Source organism: Eucalyptus grandis, chromosome 4 (genome assembly GCF_016545825.1).
Source record: "Eucalyptus grandis isolate ANBG69807.140 chromosome 4, ASM1654582v1, whole genome shotgun sequence".
NCBI classification, from domain to species: domain Eukaryota; kingdom Viridiplantae; phylum Streptophyta; class Magnoliopsida; order Myrtales; family Myrtaceae; genus Eucalyptus; species Eucalyptus grandis.
The window spans coordinates 24,508,437-24,523,459 of NC_052615.1; the positions used below are offsets into that span (position 1 = coordinate 24,508,437).

Genomic DNA, 15,023 nt, shown 5'->3' on the forward strand with positions numbered 1-15,023 from the left:
GGGGGTAAGAACCACTCTTAACCCCTTCATGTCCATCATCATTTTTTCAATCGGGACGACTTTGAAACTCCTCTAATAACTCTTCAACGATAGGAGATGCTTTGTGATCTAATCACGTTAGTCGGCTGCTTTAAAAATATCTAAATGCGTATTTCCACATGGGGCCAACCCTTTAGGAAAGAATTCCCCCCCGCTTCCTAGCACCTTCCCTTCCACACAATAATTGACTTATATCTCTTCATTTAAACTATCCAAGACACATTTCTGTTGTGTGGGAAAGTAACCTTTATTTCAATTCAGGCACCTATCCTACAAAAGGTTGTTTGACTTTATTCGGCCCTTCCAAAATATCGAAACACCTATTTCCACGCGAGGCCGTGAATCCCCTCGCTTCCTAACACCTTTCCTTCCACACCATAATTAACTTATATCTCTTCATTTAAACTTGACCAAAACACATTTTCATTGCACGGGAAAAGCCACCTCCATTTCAGTTCACACCTTCGCCTTACAAAAAAAAGCTATGTGAAATTATTGAATAATCAAATCGAACGCAGCAACCCAACAAATACGTAGATTTATATAACACGAAACTGAAAAATAATTTTAAAAAAATAAAAATAGAAAAGGACATTTTTCAAAGAACATTTTTCAAAGAACAATTTTCCCCCATTTCGACTCGGACGGAGTAAAATTTCCGTTGCGGTGGCAGATCGGTAAAATCACCGAACCCCCACGACGCGGCGCGACACCTGGCGCGCCGTGCTCCTCCGTTTCGACCGAAAACGACCGGTGGCGGCGGGGCCCGCGCGGGGGGCAGGGGCGGGGCCGGGGCCGGACGGGGGAAAGGCGAAGCAGGACCGCAGAAGCTCCCGTCGCGACGACGGACGCCGACCGTCGTTTTCGCGTTCCATCCTCCTCCTCCCTCCTCCTCCTCCTCCGCCCTTTCCACACTCAAATCTTTGACATTTTTTTCTAACAGAATCGCAGGGGCGACACGACTCCCTCCCCCACGTTTCCACGCCCCTCCTTTGACTTTCTTCCCTCCTCCTCCTTCCTTCGTCTTCGTCTTCGTCTTCGTCTTCGCCTTCGCCTTCGTCATCGTCTTCGCCTTCTGCCGCAGGCCACCGCCGCGTCCCCACCGCATTCTCTCTCTCTCTCTCTCTCTCTCTCTCTCTCGCTATATCTCAATCGATATCGATCGATCAATCGAGACTCCGGCTTCGGCTTCGGCTTCGCGTCGAGGACTCGCTCGTTGTTCGGGCAGGTGGCGATCGTATCTCTGCTCGATCTAGTCCGTGGAGCTCGGAGGCGTTGCTAATCGCGGTGCGCGCCCTTCGGTCGCTTCCGTCGTCGTCGGACGGTTAGTCGCTGGCTTTGCTCTCTCTCGCTCTCTCTCCCCCCGGCGGCGGCGGCGGCGGAGGCGGCGGAGCTGAAGCATTGCGCCAGCTGCTTGAGCTCAGTCGCTAGCTGAATTCACTTCGCGCGCGTTCCTCCGTGTTTTTTGCATTGCTTGATGCGCGCGTGAGCTCCTGAAGCAGTCGCCGTCGTCGCCGTCGTCGCGTTCGTAGTCCGTCATCTACGCGTTCAAGAGGCACGGCCTCCCTTGCCCCGACAGGACGCTTTCCTTCCTCTGCTTGACTTTGCGGGGTTCTTTGATTCATTTTGTGCCGGTGGAACTTTGGCGATACGTGCGGTTATTGCGCGATTCCTCTCGAATTGAAAAGTTCTACTTTGGTGTAATCCGTGGCTTGACCTGTTATGTTTTTTTGTTTTTGGAGGAACTGGTGCGTTGGTTTGCATATTTGCTGTTAAGACTGCCGGTCTACATAGTCTTGGGTTTTCGGCAGAGGCTGAATTACGTTATCGGCCTTCTTATTAACGGCAAAAACTTGCATGTTGTTACTTTTGCGGGTGACGACTGGAATTCGAATAATTAGACTGCAGTCGATGTTCTTCTTTTCTCAAAGTTGGATTCTTTTCCGTTATCCTACTTGTTCTTCATGTAGCCACCCCCAGTTAGCAGGAAAAGCCTGTTTGGTGTAGCAAACTTGCTTAGTCACGTGCTTACTCTTTTTAGCTGCCTATACCTTTTATTCTTGCCTTTTGTTCCGTGAGTAATGATTATTGGTGTTACAAGTCCGATTATAGGTCCTTCAATGGCCGTCGAAGGTTAGCACTTGGGTATGAAAATGACCGATTCTTGATATTATGCCTGTGTGGTTTGTGTGGAAAGTGGACTGCATAAGAAGATTGCTTATCTGTTAATTTGTTCAACAACTGAAAAGCAATACGCACTATCTCTGGTTATCATTTCTATTTTGTACGTTAAGATTTCTTTTTTGACTTTGATGCTAATTGCAGGCCTTCTTTGTTCTCGTAGATAGCTTCTTCCAGCATTCTGGAGCTCACAGCTATCAAAGGAAAGTTGATCAAATCCTTGGAAGCAACATAGGGGGTGAAGCTTGAAATGCACTAAGATGCAAATTAGGATTGTTAACAATGGAAGTTTTTAGCTGTAATGCTGGCATAATTTATGCTGAAGAGGATAAAGAATCAGCAGTGTGATGTCTGCCAATAGAAGCTCAAGAAATGGGCATAGTGGCGATGGTCTTGGCAGCCAACAATCTGGTGCTTTAAGCAGGTTATAATTCTTTGTCAGAAGTAGTGTTTCTGCAACTTTAGTGTCTGCAACTTTATTGCTTAAAGATTTTTTTTTTTTTTTCAGATGCATCAAATCACTTATAGCTTTCTTTTCTGTTCAGCTGTAACTTCGGTCAGTGATGCCATGAGATACATAATTAACTATCTACTAAATTGAATTATGCAAATTTTTTTTTTTTTAACTTTTTCATAGAGGTGGCCTCGAAAAACATTCCCACGAAAAGATTTCCAATGGAGATGGCAAGATTGATCATTCACACGACCCAGACCCAGAGACTATGGTACCACTGTTTTGTGTCCATTTCTTTTCCTGAACTTTTGCATCTAGCATTGTTGTTTCAGTTAACCTCGTCCTTTTAATCTTTGTTTTCAAAGTAGGAACTTTATGCCCGAGCTAGGGCACAAGAAAGGGAGATCCAGACTCTTCGCGAACAAATTGCCGCAGCTTACGTGAATGTATACTGCTTATTTCTGTCAGAAGCCTATCTATGGATCATTAATCTAGCAGTGTTCTCTAGTATCTCTAACTTGCCACGATTTGATCATTATGGTATCAGGAAATGAAGCTCTTGAGTGAAAAATATGCCTTAGAGAAGAAATTTGCGGACATAAGACTGGTCTGTCTTTCTCCTGTTGCATGATATACGTCAGAATAGAGCTCAGAAAATAAAATCACAAAGTTCTTTCTGAGTGCTGACACGATTCCGTTTGGTTTTATAGGCAATCGATGAAAAGCAAAATGAAGCCACTGCCTATGCCTCAAGTGAACTGGCCCGTAGGAAAGGTGATCTGGAGCAAAATCTAAAATTAGCTCATGAACTGAAGGTAAACTGCAGTTCCTTATCCTCAGAAAGCTCCTAATTGCCCTGATTATTATTGTTACTTTTCATTTTCCTCTAGAATGCGGTCAGAACTCGTTTGTATATGAGTCCGTCGAGGTTCTTGTGGGGGTTTGGGTCCTTAATTGATATCTTTAAAGTTGTGAATCACAAGCGGAGTTGAATTTAGTTGTGTATGACATTGCTAGCTAAATAGCGCAACTAGAAAATTGGGATGGAAGTTTAGTTAAATTACGTGCTGTGAGTTTCAATAATTTTGGTGGAGCCACAGCTGGTATTAACTTGGTTATACATTGATACAGAAGAATAGTGCTATCATGGCTTGTGGTGTTCTGCAATGACCATTGTGTTTGTCAGTTTGTCAAAAATAAGCCTAGTAACCCTGTTGACCTAACAATACTTCCGCTGAGGTGGGAAGATTTGAATGAGGTGTCCTTATCACTTTCTAGACGTTCATAGGCTCCTTAGGATCTCTAACTGAAACTGTCTTCACTCTTCCACAAGCAACGTTGCCATTTTACATTCTTAGGACGGTCTACATACGAAGGCTAGCTCTTTAATCAGCAAGCTCAATGAGTGAAAGCTTCATGAAGTTCCGCTAAAAGGTTGTTTTTGAGGTAGGTATCATAGACATTCCTACCTATTAGAGGTCAGACTAATTGTCCTTTAGTAATTCAGTCTGATAGCCATTAAGAACGCTGCTGAGCCTAGTATATATGAGCAAGGATGCTCCATTGTTACATTGTTGGTTGTGGGGATGAACGTTTGATTTTTTCTAGTAGAAGAGAGGACCAAAATAGAATGAAATCTTTGGTCTAGTTAATATTTTAATCCGAGAACTGCCAACTTGTTCATACGAACCAAGCAGGGCAAACTGAGAGAATCTTGCTTTAGATTGGTTGTCAAGCTGGTGTTGCACTCTATAATCACATCTTTCTTGTATTGTTTTAGTCTTCATGGCACAGTTGACATGTATCTGGTTGCTTAAGAAGCAGAAAGTCTGAGATTCCAAACTCTACCTATAGTAATTACTGGTTTGCTACCCCTGTGGTTGGATAGTGGTTTCCTGATCTTTGTGTAGGGGATGGGTAAATGCACTAAGCTTGATACTTGACAAATGTTCCATCTGACTCTGGATGCCTGCATTACAAAAAGCTTGGTGACGATGTAATTAAGAGGACAATTTTAAAGATAGTCGTGTACGATGAAAAATATTATCATGTCGGTTGAGTGCAAAAAATATCAGTCAAATCTGGTAGTTCGGCTTTTTGTTCTCTTAGCTTCAACACTTCCTGTGTACTTGGCTTTGTAATCCTTCTCTTATTTATATCTTATTTGTCCACCAGATACATCTGTTTAGCGTTCATATTACTGGAATATCATTTATCCAATTTGCTTGCATTTTCTACTGTTTTTTGATTATTATCCTAGCGTTGCTCTCTTTGCTATTTGCATTTAGTGAAGCGTCATATTTTTCACTGATTTGTTGCTTTTAATCTTCTTTTGTTCAGTTTCTTTAGCATATGTGTTTAATAGAATGCTTTTGCCGTGTAAGTTACAAGTTTGATTTTCCTCCAGGAAACAGAGGATGAAAGATACATGTTTGTGTCTTCCATGCTTGGTTTGTTGTCTTCATATGACATATGGCCACCAGTCTTGAATGCCACTGCCATATCCACATACATTAAGGTAGAAGCATATTTCTTCTAGATATTCTTGTAAGCATTTAAAATTGCTATCCAGTACAATTAAAATATAAAATTTTCAAATTACTCGGAAAATGTTGCATTAATTCACGTATGGTATTAATTTTGCAATGGAAGGCTGTGTCAACCATGGACTGTAATCTGGTTAGAGAATGTTGACACTGTAAAGTTTTATGTGGCTCCATTTAATAATTTCTTTTAGGACTGCAGGAATCAATATTGGATTATTTGAGTAAAAGTTTCTCATCTATTGGTTAAATAACCTATTTTTTGTATCTCTTACTGCATTTCTTCATTTCCTTCATTTCTAATTGTCCACAGCGTTTGCATGATCAATTAAGGTGGAAGCTTAGGACTTCAGAGGTAATCCTGCAAACATTGCATTAGTTTGTTGCGTTACCATCCTTCCGTTCCTCTCTCTTCTGACGTAGGATTCTAGTTGTATCTGTGTGCTTCTTTACTCTGTTTGTGTACTTTTTCTTTCAATGTTAACTATGCTAACAATGGTTACTGGCAAATGTTATGATGTAGACATATCACAATAAATAACAGTTAATCTTATTTATCAAACTTTTTGGAGTTCCATGATGCATTTGGGTTGTATGTCACATACAGACTTGTTGAGCACTCTTTGCTTAGTTAGTGTGGCCTCATTCTTGTGCAAAGAAGATTGATTTACTTAGTGATTCCACCTTGCTTGAGTTTTGATATCTATATCTACAAAATCCTAATGAAGTATCATTCTCCTCTTTAAGTGAAATGTGTTGCTTCCTAAGATGGAGGGTCTCTTCCTCTTGCAAAAGGTTACGATTAAATTTAGATCAAACTTCAAATTAAAATTAGAGCTTCTAAAAGATTTTTAAAATTTCCTAATAATGTAGTAGTTTAAAGGCGGCTTTTTCTTGCATTGCTTGTGAGCATAATAAGCATATGATCATGAGCATACATAATATGTATTGTGGTCAAATGGTAAAAGCAAATCAAATTTAAACAACCATTGAAGTTTTAGAATCGTGTCATGCTTTGAAGGAGTTCTATCTTGTGAAGGTTTAATGGGCATGAGTACATGATCATCGAGTCACGTGATTTATATTATGGTCAAGTGATAGAAGAAAATAAAATTGGAAATTAATACTTCTAACAATTACTATAGAATTGCGTAATACTTTAAATTGGTCCTCACTTGAAGCCTTAGCAAGCAGAAGTGCATGATCATGAGATCAGTATTTTATATCTGGTTGTATTGTAGATCCCTCCCATGTTAAATAAAAGCTAATCAATAGATACAAGGAATGAAACTGATGTGAATGAACGAGCCATCTCTTAAACTGAAAATTGAACTACTTTTCTCTAGATTACCATTGCAGATATACGGTCGCTGGCAATGTACTTATGTATTCAATGAAACTAATAGGAGGGATTTAAGGGCCTCCTTATTCAACTTGGGGGAATTCGCTATCAGTGCATACAATGAATTTTACCATCAAACTGTAGCGACATTTCATTCCTTGGCATCAAACGAGCATTTTACTACTTCAGATATTACTAGGTTTAAAAATTGCTTATGGACATGTTCTGTGATTTCATAAGTATCTGGTAACTTCTTTCAATTCGTAGTACTTCCTCCGTGTAAATATGAGTTATTGGCATTTGTGTTTGTAAAGGGAAAATTGTATTGCATTATTCAATAAAAGTCTATATATACATTAAGTAATCACCAATAAAATAAGCCCTAAAGCCCTGAAGACCACTTTTCCCTTTAATGCCGCTAACAGTGTTCACAAGTAATATAGAGTTGCCTATTCTTTTTTCACATATAGTAGTAGATCTGTGCTAGAGTTTTGAAAAATGTATTGGATTTCATGGTTTGTCTTGTTGATACTTTGCCTATGTGCTATTGGACCTGAGAAAATTCCTAAAGACATGTACTTAGCTACCTTTGCACTGATTTGAATCTCCCAAACAGGATAAAATTAGAGAAGCAGAAAATGCAGGGGGAATCAATATTGGGAATGCTTCGGATGTTAAAGACAATAATTGGTCTGGCATGCCAACAAGACAAGTTCCCCAAACATCGATGGTAACTTCGGCATGTATTCTACTTGTACCATGTCCCATTATAATAATGCCTTTTGAAGTACAAACTGCAATCTTATGTCTGCTAGTTATATTCCCACTCTTCTGTGCGCAATCATCAGGGTGTTTCCGGTCGAGACACATATAAAGATGGGAATGCTTTGGAACTAACGAACAACTTGTCAAAATACATGCATTACAATCAACCTACCTCTTTGCAGAACTTAACATATGATCAGGCAATGAGCCAGCAACTGGGTACTGATAATGCAGCAGAATTTGCATTCGATATACGCAGGTTGGCATTCTTCACATTTTATTTCGTGTTGGCATTTTAAGAAGTTGGTGTAGAGGTCATTTTTTTATTGAATTAAAGATATTAATGTTGGACATTCCGCTAGGCCTATAAAAGGAAGATAATAGTTTTGTGCTACAAGGTTTATGGACCATAGGGGAACTGTGGCATTTTGAGGAGCTTAAAGTTTCACTTTGACCATTTATTGAGTGTTCCTAAGAAAACCAATTCATGATCTTTATTGGTTGATTATTTTCTTCTTTCTTTTATTGTTATATAGGACCTTGATGTTCAAATTTGTTCTTTTCATCTCTTTATTGGCTGTAAAAGCGCACTCAACTATTGTAGCCAGGGTGTTAGTATATGTAGCAGATTGCATTGTGTATTATTATGCTTTTACTTTTCCTACATCTTATCCCTTTAATTGTCTCAAAGAATTTTCTTCTACAGCTCCTGCCAAACTTCACCTGTTTAAGTTTGTGGCAGTAACAGACTAAAAAACAAAAAGGTTCGTGGCAGTAAAATTAGATCAGCATGGACTGTTTGAGACTTGGTGCATGATCCTATAAGTTCCATAAATCCGTTACCTAAACATGCAGTGAGTTAGTGTGATGCGTATCATTGAAATTGGTGCTTGAGTTGAGATTAAGTTCTATGGAACATATATGTTATTACAGAAAGAAGTTTATCCTGATGTCTTTAATTAGAGCAAGACTTTTCTTTGAGCAAGATTTCTCTCGTTACAGACATATCCTTCAATGTAACATCCCAGTTGTTGGACCAATTCCTTGTAGGTCTTCAGAGTCTTCAGATAGAATACTGATGGAGGCAATAGCATCTCGAACTCCTAACAATGATGACAGTGTTGCTTCCAGTGCTTCTCAAGGTGTGTACATTCTCATATATACAACTAGTAAAGGATTTCTGATTTATTCTCATGTGCCTTGGTTCAATTCAGGGGGACCGGGTATAGATGGTTTTCAGATTGTTGGTGAAGCTACACCAGGCAACCAACTTCTTGGGTGCGGATATCCTGTTCGTGGAACTTCACTTTGTATGTTTCAGGTGATACTCTAGCTTATGTACTTTCTTTCACCTGCTGTACATGTTTGGAAAGCTAAAGTTGGTCTTGTCATTGTTGTCAAAATCAGTGGGTCCGTCATCTTCCCGATGGTACTACGCAGTACATTGAGGGTAAGTGGTGTGACGAAGTCTTCATTTGTGGGAAATTTCTTGGCCAATGAACAAAAGTCCTTGTTAATTCTCTATGGAGCTTTTGTGTTAACTTTCTTTGGGCTTACCGACTCAGGTGCAACAAATCCAGAATATATTGTTACTGCTGATGACGTTGACAAGCTTATTGCTGTTGAATGCATACCAATGGATGACCAAGGCCGCCAGGTATTCTCCCTCCTCTGAATGTATATTTACACTTACCGGTTCTATCATGCGCTACAATTTAGACTAGCAAGAGTCAATATGAAGCCCATAGGTTCAAGTATCTGCAAAGATGATAGAAAGATAGTTTTAGTTGCGAAATACTTTTTCTTTGTAGTATTCTTTGTGATTTCATGGACTAGTATGTTTTGACTCAGCCAGCAGTAGAAAGTTGCTAATCATGTCAAGGGACTTTCCATTTCATGATTCACACTTTCAAGGAATTGTTCTTATATTTTACAAGTACCTGTAGTGTACTTGTCTAGATCAAGACTAGCACTCTGTAGGTTGCTAATTTGAGCATCAATTTTTATCAGCTCAAGGATCATGTAATAAACTTTGTACGCATAACCCAAACCTCGGCACGTCTAATTAAGAAGAATTATTAGCGGTGAGACCATTATAAGTGGGTACTGCAGTGGTTGCCTATATTGTTGCAATAGAGCAATGTCATATCTTGCTTCCTTACTTGAAGAGACCATTCTGGATCTATGGGATGGTGGGATATGGTCGCCTAAGTTACCATCATATTACTTGCAGATCTCTCCTTGAGATCTGCTTAAATATCTTTTAGACAGGAAAGATTTCTCTTTCAGGCCCCTTTCTTCATTTTGAAATCTGGTTGGATTTGACAACTCTTATCTCTTCCAACTCAATTCTACACCTAGTATGGCTAATTGTTAACCACTTACCCTCAATGAGAGATGATGTTCGGGGTTGAGCTCACAAGTACCCTGAAAAAATTGTGGATCAAAGAAATTCTTCTAGTCTTCGGGGTTCATCTACCTTTGTAGTCTTCTGGGTTCAACTACCTTAGGTGGACTTTCTCATCATTGTCAAATAGGGAGAGCCAAAGTTACATCAGTTTTGTCTGCTGTTGTTTTTGTGAACAACCTTCCATTCTTGTCCATCTGCAGTTTTTACATGCTCATCTTAGATTCATTGTGTTATCACAGAATAACTTATCGATTTTCATACATGATGTCTAAACTAAGGAGTTAATTCTGGAAGCAGCCTTAGGTAGTGTCTCTCTTTAAGTTCGCATCCACCATAATATAGATAAATATTTGGCTTTGTGCTACAATGGCACATAACCTACCACGACTTGGTTGCACCAACTGCCTTTTCTCCATATACTGCTTTTGTTCGAAAGCCTTTTTTACCTCGTATTGTAGAGTTTTTCTACATCTGGAGGAATGATTCATTAGAAGTGTTGCTTAGTCTATTGCATGTTCGATTAAGCATTGTACTAATTATTGTGCGTAACTTGTACACAGGGGGACATCGTGAGGCTTTTTGCTAACGACCAGAATAAAATAAAATGTGGTAAGTACTTAAACAAACGGTGGATTTGCAAAGATTCAGTACTTATATTGACACGTCGATAAAGTGGCTCTAGCAAAAGTCTTTCAGTACTAAGCAAGCATTATATTCATTGATATGAGTGGGACCTTGAAAATGATCTTGTATGTGGGGTGTTTGCAGCCCTTGGATTTGAAAAAGGAAAACTGTAAAACCATCCAGAATAAAAGGGAATCATAGATCTTTTAAGAATTGATTAGATGAGTTCCAATCTTCAGAAGCTCTGTGGTTACTTTTTGTTGTAAAATTCTCTAAATAGGAAGAACCTTTCATGCTTATTCTTCTGGAATGCTTTCTGGTATGCCTCAGCATTTCCTTTTTCCAACTAATGATTAGACAACATGTAGTCTTCTATATTTTTTCAAGAATAGGACACAACTTACGTTGGGCACGATTTTCAATTTGGCCTCAAGGAAAATGGACTGATTGCCCCAATGTGGACCTTGTAAGAAATTTATTCATTGCTATGCAAATATTTCTTTGTCAAAGAAGTATATTGGACCTAATATCATTGACTGCGCGCATGTTCCCTGATTCTTCTTTGAAGGCGTAGGCATGACCTGTAATGCTTATTCTATGACTTTTATTGTGTGTATCTTTGTTTCAGACCACCAAGGTTTTCTAATCTTTCTTATATGCATGATTGTTTCTTGTGTAATTATTGCATCTTTATTTGGTAGTACAGAGTCTATGGAGTACCAGATTAATTAATGCTGTTAGCATGTTCTAGCTTGCTTAACAAATTTTTTCTTGAAGTGCATGCTTTGTCATGGCTTATGGATTAGCTTCATTGCAGATCCAGAAATGCAAATGGAGATTGATACATATCTTTCTAGTGGTCAGGCCATGTTTAAAATTGTAATAATGCTGGTAAGTTGTGGTTGGCTTTGCTGTAAATGTTACCCGTTTTGTTTTACTGTTGCACTGATTTCTGTTTCTTACTCTAGTATGTTTACTATTGCCTGCTGTGATGCTTACTTATGTGGTTGAGGTCATGGGATTTTTGAACCCTTGATTTCACATCCTTAGCCCTGCCCCTAGACTGAGTGACTATTGGAAGGATACACTGAAGCCGATAGTGAAAAATAGAGCTTGAAATACTCTTTTAAAGTAATGTTAAGAGGAACTTTAAACCATGCACTCTCTCCTTTGCTAAGATGATTCCTTGGCAGGGAGACTGATCTTATGCATATTGTTGAACTTCTCTCTTCAGAAAAATGGGGGAAAACCAAGATGTTATTAGCTTAGGTTTCCTTTCCCTAGTTAATGTTAATTTGCATGAAAATGCAAGTTTTGTCAAAGATATAGAACTCTTAGATCTGCTAGACACAACTTGCTTGTCTGAGCTTGTAGTCTTGGATAGAATCGGCTGACTTAATTATCTGACTTTGCTTTTTACGAATTGGTGAACTCTCATATGCTGAGCTGGTATTGCTAGACATCGAACTTTGTATCCAAATTGGCATTTTCCAACATATTGGGAAGTTCTATAGCAATGGTACTGTTGCTTTGATACCAAGCGTTTTGGAGAATGAGTCCCATAATAGTGAGCCTCAATTAGAATGAATTCTGAAAGGGACATGCTCGTAATTAACCTTATGCTGAAGTTTTTGAGGGATTATGCCTAAAGTATACCTAGGCTGTCTCAATAATCAGACTTGAGAATCACATGAGCAAATTGATTCTTCTGAGAATAGGGAACCAACTGCCCTAGTTTATTTGCGCTGTTGGTTTTTTTCTTTTTAGTGGCAAGTTCTACTCTTGACAGTCCTTGATCTAAACTATATGCAGCTTGATTCTTCTGAGAATTGGCAATCAGCTACCTTAGTTTTGGGACGGTCTGCCTACGAGATCAAAATCATTGAAACGGGGGCTTTATTAATTGCTGAGAAGTTCTCAAATCAGTCGTCTGTAAGTGAAGTGCTTGTAAATTCAACATATATTGGACAGCACATGCATTAAATGAACACTAGGTCATGCACAAGTTATAATAATTGAACTCATACTTCTATAACATTGATGATGTTGCACTAATTTGGTTACCGCAAAGTTTTTAGTAGTCTTTCTTAACAAGATAAATGCGTTGCCTTTTAAAAGTGCCACTTCTTAATATGGTGAAGATATGCCCAAGTTGATTTGATTTGCTTTCATGAGAGATTTTTCCACTGCATTTCTTCACATTAGCATAGAAGTCAATGAAAGACACCATTTTTGGGTTATACTTCAAATGGAGGAACTTATATGACACTACTATTGCAGATAAAAGTTCCTTCTGGGCTCTCGACGCAGTTTGTTTTGACTTGTTCAGATGGATCTACCTATCCTATAAACACATACAATGTCCGGTAATACATATTTCGATGTGTATATTAATTGTCACCATTAGCGTTCATTTGCTACACCATATTTTGATAGTTAAGTTTCTTCTTACCCTGAAATATTTATCATTTTAAATTGTTATTTCTTCTATTGGTGAGGGTCTCAAAGGTAAATATGAGAAATAGAACCTTGGCCCCATTAGCCTGTGTAAAGTGAGAATATTTTAGGGGATGCAAGTAATTTATGCCTGTAAATTCTATGCCAAGGATACTGCATTGCTAATACAACCAGGACACTAATTCGGCTTTTGGACTAACAAAACCCCCAGTGTGGATTGCACCTACACTATGCTTAATTTATTGCCTGGTGATAGTTATGTTTGTTAATCTTCTACATCAAATGCAGAAACTAATAATTTTCCTGCTGCAATTTTCCTGCTAACTGCCCATGCCAACTGAGCTATTGTGATGGCTTCTTTTTCTTTTTCTATTGATAAGCTTTGGACCTTGAGCCACAAACCACTTAAAATAACGAAGTTTTCAGGTTTCCATCCTGGATAGTTAACGATAATTATTCCCAAACAGGATACTGCGTGATGAGGTCTTGACAAATTGAGTTTCTCTGGATAAAGTTCCACCATGTTTTATTCCTCTCCCTATAGAAGTGAATTCATCTCTCCAAAGTTTTGATACTCATTGGCCTGTGATTTTTGTTATCTCACCTGTTTATATGTTTTTAACAGAAGCATTGCTACTTCATATTTATCCTGTGTTCTCTTTCATGTATTGGATGGAGCTAGATTGTACCGCCAATTCTTGAAATAATGTTCTTCTGTAACTTTTGTAGAAGGCGCGACACTCTTGTGGTGACCATGAGAATGTTCCAAAGCAAGGTACTTTTCCTCATCAAACAACCGTTAGAAGGAAGGAGAAAAAAAATAAAATAAAAAAGGAGCTTCCCTTCCTGCTCTTTTTAGTAAAATTTGGCTCTAAATGCCTTCTTTTCTGCTTCCTCGATCTGCTTGTGATTTTGACAACTTGCTTTACAGTAAAGCTTGATATGGATTTAAGCTTATTGGTATATGGAAACTTTAATTTCATTGGCTCTGGGTTCCTCTTCATTCTGGATACTGTGTGAATCCCCTGCACAACCTTTACATTAGATCCTCGTCAATGAGAGTCATAGACCCAATTCCATTCTTCATGTGATGAAAGCATGTGCATGTGAAAACCATGCAGCAGTTATTGCACCCAAATATTGGCTACCAAAGTTAAAAGGATGATATTCAAGAGAAGAGTTCCGATCTGTTGTACCATGTAACTAGGAAATACTTATCAGAGTCGAAAAGAAGCTGCTTAGACATTTGCTTGATAGACAATGTGAACTTTCCCAATGACTTATTAAGCATTTTAGAAACGCAGCTGTTCAACAGAGGCAAAAGATACTAACTGTGCATGTTGCCTTTTTTTTTTTTTGGTTCTTTTGGTTTTTCTATTTTTAATCCAGCATATTTGCTCTGATTTTCCAACGTCTTCCATGTGCAGTCTCTGGAGGACAAGAGAAAAGCAAGAGCATAGACTTAGGGAGTCGGTCGTAGTGTCAATAGTAAAATTCCCCCCACCATAGAAATTCAGAAACAATGATTTGATGTCGAGGCTTGTAATTTGATTTTGATAATTCATGCTGTAATTGTTTTGTCTTCTACGGGCTGTAATGTTTTTTACCGTAGGCATCACTACACGGCCTGCGTTAATCGATGACAGTGAGCAATGTCCTCCTTCCTTTCCGCGACTAGAACTTCTGACATGAGCTCTACTCCACGTGGTCGGGGCTGCCTGAAATTGCAATGTCTTGTTTTTGTACGCTGCATTAAGAGACTCCTCTTACAGGATAAAAAATTTAGTGGAGTGGAACTTGGCTAGTTCACTTGTCACTGAACTTCAAGAAAAGGCCTCGAAAAACTAGAGGTCGATATATGTTTTTGTTTGACAGCTGAAATGCAACTTGATTGGAGGACGTGATATTGAATAAGACTAGTTGCTAGAGCCTAGAAGTGGGAAATGAAGTTGTGATTTACTCATTGCATGAAGCTCATTCGAAGATCTGATGCTTTGCACAGAGCGTAAGCCCGGTCGCGAACATGGCCTGTTTTTACGTTTGGCATGTCTCGGTGGATAACCTCTCTCTCTCACTCTCTCAAATTACCCTTTTCTGTTGATTGGGATCTGAAACTTTTGTCCTTTCAATTCTCACCCACCAAGAGATGGCGACACTTTGCTAATCATATCTTAAAGCACCATCTCGGCAGGGAAAACAAAGATTATG

At 39.0% G+C, this 15,023-nt stretch overlaps 1 protein-coding gene across 11 annotated transcripts; it reads left to right on the top strand.

Annotated features, from left to right (window-relative positions):
- Positions 1-894: 894 nt before the first annotated feature.
- Positions 895-14,539, top strand: LOC104444542. 11 transcript variants are annotated; one of them, XM_039311024.1, is made up of 20 exons: positions 895-1,363; positions 2,365-2,644; positions 2,858-2,945; positions 3,043-3,120; positions 3,222-3,281; positions 3,385-3,489; positions 5,082-5,192; positions 5,531-5,572; positions 7,176-7,289; positions 7,375-7,583; positions 8,375-8,466; positions 8,539-8,645; positions 8,732-8,774; positions 8,890-8,981; positions 10,295-10,343; positions 11,176-11,249; positions 12,171-12,290; positions 12,639-12,724; positions 13,545-13,590; positions 14,243-14,539. In XM_039311024.1, exons 2-20 carry the CDS (start codon positions 2,568-2,570, stop codon positions 14,273-14,275), a joined length of 1,626 nt encoding a protein of 541 aa, XP_039166958.1. In that variant the 5' UTR covers positions 895-1,363; positions 2,365-2,567; the 3' UTR covers positions 14,276-14,539. The 11 variants fall into 11 exon arrangements, with proteins under 11 accessions (XP_039166958.1, XP_039166960.1, XP_039166957.1 ...); XM_039311026.1 differs by having other exon boundaries at positions 2,384-2,644; positions 7,375-7,584; positions 8,385-8,466; XM_039311023.1 differs by having other exon boundaries at positions 2,384-2,644.
- Positions 14,540-15,023: the final 484 nt, after the last annotated feature.